The 8,187-nt window shown below is 50.4% G+C and overlaps 1 protein-coding gene across 1 annotated transcript; it reads left to right on the top strand.

The window, feature by feature from the left end:
- Positions 1–1,221: 1,221 nt before the first annotated feature.
- LOC119098998 (oxalate:formate antiporter-like) lies at positions 1,222–2,415 on the top strand. The gene has a single exon (XM_037222046.1). It carries the CDS (start codon positions 1,222–1,224, stop codon positions 2,413–2,415), a length of 1,194 nt encoding a protein of 397 aa, XP_037077941.1.
- The last annotated feature ends 5,772 nt before the right edge of the window (positions 2,416–8,187 follow it).

Raw genomic sequence — 8,187 nt, 5'->3', positions numbered from 1 at the left:
TAACACGGCATGTATGCTGCTGCATGCTGCTATCTCGGACATATCGCTGAAAGAAAACCTGAGGTGGAACACACTCCGTCACCGTTGTCATGGTCAAAGCATAGGAAAACCGTGGTCAAATCGGCTGCATGTCACGGTCTTCCGCACTGTGTCAATCTCTTCGCATCAAGAAGGTGACATGTCGAGCATCTTTAATTGCGCTGCGCATCTATGGGTAGAGTACGAACAGGTGTAGGATGCGCGGCATCCTACAGATACATACGTGGTTGTTCAACATGCCAATGACTTCGCATCAGAGAGGTGGCACGTCGAACATCTGAAGTTGCGCTGTGCTTCTATGGGTAAAGTAGGGACAGTTGTAGGATGCGCGACATCTTACAGATACATGCACGATTGTCCAACATGCCAATGGCGATAACACTAATCACGTCCAAAAGTGGCACGCCTGGGAATGTATCACAGCACGACGACATCGTTCTAATAGGACAAGCAGATTAGATTGGCGAGGTTGATACAAGCGTTACTGCCATGTTATCCACCGATGTATGCTACTGAAATGTTGCAAAAGTCGTAACGTCTCAACGTCATGTGTCGCTTGATGGGAATGACGCGGGCGGGCGTCGAAAATCGAGCAGCGAGCATTGCTTTATAGGGGCGAATCAGTTGCCTTAGGCGGCCTTAATCGCTGAATAATTAATCACAGTTCACAATATTGTGTATTGCGTGAATAGAGACCATGTCAGCTAAAACAGTCCGAATGTTCCACAGATTGCTGAGCAAGGCCGTGAACACATGCATTTGATACGGCAGCTAAGTTCTTTCAAATGCGACGGTCGCATGCATTCATTCCTGTTTTGCAATGCGGCTTGGATTCCCCAATGGTGTCAAGGAGGGGAGCCGAACCATCCGTGTTCTTTGCGGTACAGCCTCTTCCACAGCTTCTCGTGGCGGCCCACGTCTCTGTCGCATATCATATCTTGGGCCTCTTTTTAGCGAGCTCCAGCCATGCCCGCCAAGCGCTGGTCTCTGTCTTCTCTGGGCGCTGCGCTACGCCGGCTGCCATCGGGCGGCGTGTTCGCCATCGTCGCCGGCTTCATGCTGCACCTCTCCCTGGGTGGCCTCTACACCTTCGCCAACGTCACCACCTACGTGACGTCATACCTGCGCGTGCGCGTCGACCCGGCGGTCGGCTACGGCCAGACGCTGTGGGTGAGCACTCTGATGGAGCTCAGTCAGGGGCTCTGCATGCTGCCTGGTACTTTGTTCTACCGCAGGTTCGGGCCGCGCCTGACCATCGCCGTCGGCAGCGTCGTCAGCACCGCCGGCATCGCGCTGGCCAATCTCGCCGTCGACAAGTCGCTGGCATGGGTGGAAGTGACCTACGGATTCCTGAACGGCCTCGGCGTAGGCCTGGTGTACACAGTTCCGATTCTGGTCGGCTACAAATGGTTCCCGAAGAACAAGGGCCTGGTGAGCGGGGTGGTGGTCGGGGGCTACGGTCTGGGCGGCATCATTTTCACCACCATGCAGACCAGCTTTATCAACCCCGACAACGTGTCGCCGGAGGACGACGGATTCTTTCACGACGAAGCGCTGCTGGACCGTGTTCCGAACGTGTTCCTGCTTCAGGCGGGCGTCTGTGTAGGACTACAGTTGGTCGGTTTCCTTGGCGTTCGTGATCCCCCCTCGAAAACGCCACAGAGCGACAGCGCTCCAGAGGCTGCGAACAGTGAGCTGAAGACAGAGTCGGAGGCAGAAATAACCGGGGAGCTCCGGCGCGGCGGTGATGTTTCAAAACACAGCGTCGCAGGTGGCGCCAGAAACGTGTACTCTGTGAAGGAAGCACTCAGGACTCTGGCCATATACCAGCTTCTCCTGGGTTACATTTTGAACACATTTCCCATCAGCTTTATCATACCGTTATGGAAGGCCTTCGGGCAAACCTTCATCAAGGATGACTTCTTCTTGGAGCTGGTCGGTTCCGGTTCTTCAGTCTTCAACATGCTCGGTCGCATAGCCTGGGGATTTTCGTGCGACTTGTTCGGTTACAAGCCAGTCATGGTATTGATGTCCGGGCTGTTCTGTTCCCTCATGCTCACCCTCCAGTCCACCTCGGAGGGCGGCAAGGTGATGTTCCTGATCTGGATCTGGGCCATTTTCTTATGCTTCTCCGGCACGTTTTCCGTGGTGATCACGGGCACAGCTGAGACCTTCGGCGCGGAGAGCGCCGGCCAGATCTACGGCTTGATCTTCGTGGTTGGCTCCATGCTCTCGATCTTCTCGTCATTTCTCAACAACCTGCTGCTCGACCGCTACGGCTACTCGCTGCTGCTGCTGGTCACCGGCCTGATCAACGGCGTCGGCTTCATCGTCACGCTGACCTTCCGACCACCGAAACGGCGGACTGTAGACTGACGTCAGCACACTCCGAGAACACGTGACATGGCGTCGCACGAGCAGCCGCAGCCAGGACCGCCAGAACGGAGACAGCTGCGGCGCGGGCGTCACGGCGACGCGCTCACCGACGTCGCCTGTATTGCTGCTGCGAGTAGCTTGACGACAACAGCTATGTGTTTGGCCTGTCATGACTGTACGATATCTGTTGCAGTAACAACAGACCCTTCAGCAACAACAGAGCAGTTGTGTGCGATGGCTTTTATATTCACATTGAATTTGCATCTACTTTGTGTACGTATCGCGTCACGTTGCCTGACCCCAGAGAATTGGCCTGCCATGATGAGATGGACTCAGTTCCCTTGATGCGACTGATGCGCTCTGCTAGTGATCATACAATGGTCCCAATGCCTACGAACGCGCAGCATTTAACATGAGATTTCATGCCCGCTGTGTCCGCCTTGTATGCTACGCCCCGTTTGCGGCATTTTCATGAGGTGAGTAATGTTTGTCTTGCCACTTTTATCTTTGCGTATACCGGCGTGTTTAAGTACATGCTAAACCTTTTTTGCCCTGCATTTGTGGAGTTTGCGACCGTGCTGTATGATTTTATTTGCTTTTGCATGCTGAACTGAGCTGTAATTTGTGCCAAACCGTTGTGCACCTGACATGAATAAACGAACACACTGATGCTCTTTTACATCCATGACGCCCTCTTTTCCTGCGGCTGGGCACAGTGGCAAATACGAGCTTAGAGGGTTCGTCCATATTTGTTCACTGTGTTAAGCGCAATTTCTAAGGTTGGATAAAACAGGCTCGACACGCATTGTCTGTTCGGGTACCGCAGCAGAAAATCCAACTGCACACTTCAAAAGTTACGTGTGGTGCGACCCGTGCGCGAAATCCTGCCAACGAAAATTGTTAACATCGTTCGCTCACATGCATAAACTACCCCATTCGAATGCTCTCTCTCTCTCTAAGTTCCTCACGACCAAAACGCTTTTTCGATGAATGTCACTGCCAGCTGCAATGTGCATGTGCGAAGCTATTGGGCCGTGCTACCATCAACTGTTTCTCGCCCGTTCAGGTTGAGGCCCCTCCTCATGTTTGCGATCAGCGGGCTAGCGAAGATATCGTCCGATCAGGAATTGGGGTCTGCCGAATGTTTTAAAATGATACGTCAAGCTTGAGGTCGGAAGACTACCAGCAGAATATTGAAACTGGGAGCGGGCGAGATGGAAGTGCGCCTGTGTGGCTGGTTGCCTGCATGACTGGCTGCCTGTGTTGCTGGTGCCTGCATGACTGGTGCCTGTGTTGCCGGTTGCCTGTGTGGCTGGTGCCTGTGTGTGTTAGAGCCTGCGTGGCTGGAGCCTGTGTGTCCAGACTCCTGACGTAGTTCTTAGTTGCTATATGTGGCACAATTCTTACGTATTGGTGGACATTAACGTATTCAAAGATTAACGTTACGTTAAGGTGGGTTCAGAGCGGAAGGAACTCTCTAGCTGAACTGAGAAGACGCTACAACAGCCAAGTCTCTAAATACTCGCACGGCCTCATCATGATGAATGCATCGGAGGCTGCACCTACGGAACTCCCCAGAGGTCGTAAGCGTTAGAGCTGCTGAGACGACAGAGGTGGTCCTATCTAAGAGGCCGCTGGGTTGTCCTCGCTGTCGAGTAGTGCGAATGCACGCCGCAGCGGCGCTATCGTTTCTATCTCTTTGCAAAACACGAATGACATCTTCCTAGTGACACTGCTGAACAATCGTTCTACCTGTATTCAGATCGGTGTCTGTCGCACACGTATGTTTTGTCATTTTGGGCTGTGTTTCTGCGGTGCGTGCAGGGATGTGCTCCGCGTGTTTTTTGCTATAACTCCGCCCGTTAGTGAGCAGTAGAATACTGGCGATTCAAGAAAATACAAACTGGACGTCGCAGAGCTAAGCTTCCATGGGAGCTCCTTATGCAATGACCGTGTGAATATCATGCCCGGGTCCACAGTTTCGTCACAGCTTGCGTGTTTCAATACTGAAGTTTCACCGTAAGCGTGTAAAAATACCTATATTGCGGTTCATGATATCAGTGCATAAGTATTCGATCAGTTATATCTGCTTGAAAGTGAACGATATAAGCCCAAATGCTAGGGACGGCCGACACGACCTTTCTGAACTCGCTATTCGTAGTGGTTTTCGGTCAGCTTTGCAGTGATGATGAAACAATCAATAATGCTACGGCTCCATGATTAGACAGACAGACTAAGCAACGCAATCCCACCAATAGGCGAAGCAATGCAAACTAAATACGAAAGCAACGACAGACATCACACCAGAGCTCTGTTATTGGCAATGGATCTTCGCTACTAGGGCCCGTCTCGGTACAGCCGTGACAAGACCGAACACATAACTGATTGCTAAACTACTCGCAATGACAACACAGGTGACATCGCTGAGCACGTCACCGTGACTCTTGCGCCGCCATTGTCTCTTCTGGCAATCCTGGCACCGCCCGCTCGCGCGAGCCATGTCACGTGTTCTCCGAGTGTGCTGACGTCAGCCTGCCACCCGCAGCCACCGCGCTAGTCTCCTTCCGTCCCTTGGGTACTTCCCATGGTAACTCCTCGGTGCTCTGTCCTCGGATCCTTCTTTGTTTCTTGGCCTGATGCTTCACTTTCTCGCAGTTTCTTGTAATTGGGTCCGATGGCCATAATTTCTGGTTTATCCAATTGCTTGTCTGGGATGAGCCCTTCGCCCAATCCGTCACTGAGCTGGACTACTTCCCAGGATCGGCTGCGGGGAATCCTCGGGCAGCGCCTGCTCGTGCGACACGCCATCACCTGTTCTCCGGGTGTGTTGACGTCAGTCTGCAACCCGCCGACCACTACGGTAGACATCCATGAGGAAATCAGGCACTGGAGATAGTAATTAGGTCAACATTATTGGATGAGTCAGCACCTCCCCAATCGATTTTAGGGAATGACAACCTTGCCTAAGGCGTCTTCTTTTTTAATGTCTAGCCTGAGCCTTCCAAATGAATATATTTCTGTCATCGGAGCCCACGCTTGCAGTGCTTGTTACGTGAGCCTCGAGCAGGGGCGCATCCAGAGCTTTGCCAAGGGGGCACAGGGTTGCCAAGGGGCCCCTTGACACTTAAAGGCGCCCCCCTCCCCAAAAGAAATCGCCGGGTATGGTCCATGGTTGCTGCAGACACTTTGTAAATAAATGTATATATATATATATATATATATTACATATATATACATATATATATATATATATATATATATATATATATATATATATATACATATATATATATATATATATATATATATATATATATATATATATATATATCGGCCACGGCCACGAGGCCGAACCTGCGCGGTCTAGGGAGCCTGCAACGCCTGGCGTCGAGTTTTTGTAACCGAGGTAAGCGAGCGCGTATACTCAAAACTACGTTACATAATTTGTACCACTCGTCAATTCTGACCCGAATGTTGAACATATACATATGCATCTAAAAATAAACATATGCACACACACACACACACACACACACACCACACACACACACACACACACACACACACACACACACACACACACACACACACATATATGTATATATATATATATATATATATATATATATATACATATCTTTATAATATTTATGCTCTCAATAACTGGAAGAAAGACCAGATGCTCCCGCGAGTTCAATTCCATCTCAACTTTACAGTAAATATACTAACGAAATCATGCGTTAAATGACTGCATTAAATAAATCGCCGACATTTTTCATTTCAAAATGGTCAAGTGGGCTCTTTTAAACGAATAACACGCAGAAACTTTGTCTGCGTGTTAGCCTAGGTTAGGTTAGGTTAGGCCATCTGGGTTGTACAGAGTTAGCAAGGATTCAGCGAATGTAGATTAAAGATCAAAATTGGTCAACAATTTGTATTAGCGTTGGGAAGCCATGCCTGCCCAGATATGTTCAACATTCGGGTCAGAGCTGATGAGTGGAACAAATGATGTAGCGTAGTTTTGAGCATACGCGCTCGCATACCTAGGCAGCAAAAACTCAACGCCAGGCGTCGCAGTCTCCCTGGACCGCGCACCTTCGGCCCCGCGGTTAAAACTAAGCCATGGCCAACAAGTGGACGAAAATGGTGTTGCATCTGAAAGAAGTATAAAACGCCTTTGGACACCAAATCGTACATCAAGAGATGTTCCTGACGTATATTTCATCTATGCGGTTTTTAGATTAATGACAATAACGTAGTTTGAGTTTATAGTGCTGGCCTTTGCAACACCGTGAAATGGTGCTGAAATCTGGTCGAGGAATTGGAAGAGTAAGGTAAAGTAAAATTAGAAAGAAGAAAAATTTTAAAAAATAGAAACCGAATTTGTAGCTGATTACTAAGTGGGCCCTCAGGCCCATACCGACACGGAACCGACTGTGCGGTACTGGTAGTGCCTGGCCAACATATAGGCCCATATCGACTCAGGGGTCCCCGATCGGCGCAAATGGCCCTCTGATCGATATTTGGAGTTCTGTCTTCTCGGGTAAGGGCCCCTGAATAAGACTCTGAACAGCCATTTATGCCCTTAGACACTCCGATCGTGTCCTTGATCGTTGGACCTGTGACCCCCTTAGGCTATTCGGGGTTCCTTGGACACTATCTCTGGCCGACTTGGGGCCCTTTGACAACACAGGGCCCCTGTTAGGCGTTGTGGGCCCCGAGTAATGTAAACTGCTGCCTCCGGCTTTGTCCCTGCTTGGGAAATGAGCCCTCGGGCCATGCCACCACGGGGCCGACTGTGCGTTGCTGGCGGAGTCTGACCAAAATATAGGCCTTATCGACTCAGTGGACCCCTGATCAGCGCGCAGGGCCCTCCCCCTCGCGTTGGAGTGCCCAGCCCGGCGGGCTGAGGCCCCGGAATGAGAACTCCGTCTGAATTTTCGGGCCCTTCGGGCCTCGGAACCTAACGGGGGGGGGGGAATATGTGCCCCCTGTGCCCCCAGCCTGCGCTACTGGCCTCGAGCCCCACCATCCCAGTGCGCAATTCCACATGAATGACAAAAGTTGGTGGTGAAGGTTAAACGTGCTGTAATGCTCGACATGATCCGTCCTACCCTCTGACGTCACCTCACTTCCAGCAAGGCCATCAGTAACAGCCCCAAGACAGCCCAGTCAAGGGCAAATAGCAGATGAGGGTGGCTCGAACCCACCCCGCCTTGTGTGGATCAGTCGGAAGGTTGGTATTCTAACCAACTGATCTAGAGGGACCGTCATAGAAAGTCATGCCTGCTGGCTTGAGGCTCACGTAGGTGTAAACACATATTTTGGGATACATTTTTGGTCGCCAAGATGTTTTGTTTATGGCAAAAAAATTATTGGTTTGACCATGGTGACTTTTAACTTCCAACGTTTCTTTGATATCAAATGCCACGCTATCTGTTTACAGTGGATTAAGTGAGGGACTGTTACGAGAACCAGTCTCATAGGTTCGGAAGCGTTGGTGTTGTCAATAAGTTTGTCCGTCATTTAGTCTCTCCCATGCATTACTGACGGATTACGGCGCGTGTGTTTTTTTACTAGAGTACAGTGGTTGCAGGATGTGTCGTATGCTACAATCGGGGTATAGCGAGGTTACGAGCTCCGTACCAGAGACGGTGGATCGCTGAGTGCTTATATTGTGTAGCGCACCAAGTATGCTGCTGGGGTGTTATTTCCTTTAAGTAAGGTGGACTCCAGCTCCTTCCTCAATTTTGTGGTAAACCTACAATTTGT

The sequence above is a fragment of the Pollicipes pollicipes genome, unplaced genomic scaffold (genome assembly GCF_011947565.3).
Source record: "Pollicipes pollicipes isolate AB1234 unplaced genomic scaffold, Ppol_2.1 Scaffold_4740;HRSCAF=5597_pilon_pilon_pilon, whole genome shotgun sequence".
Taxonomy (NCBI): Eukaryota; Metazoa; Arthropoda; class Thecostraca; order Pollicipedomorpha; family Pollicipedidae; genus Pollicipes; species Pollicipes pollicipes.
This window is presented reverse-complemented; position numbering and strand designations above follow the sequence as displayed.

Coding starts and splice junctions, on each gene's coding strand:
- LOC119098998 (XM_037222046.1), top strand. CDS start 1,222: ATGGAGCTCAGTCAGGGGCTCTGCATGCTGCCTGGTACTTTGTTCTAC.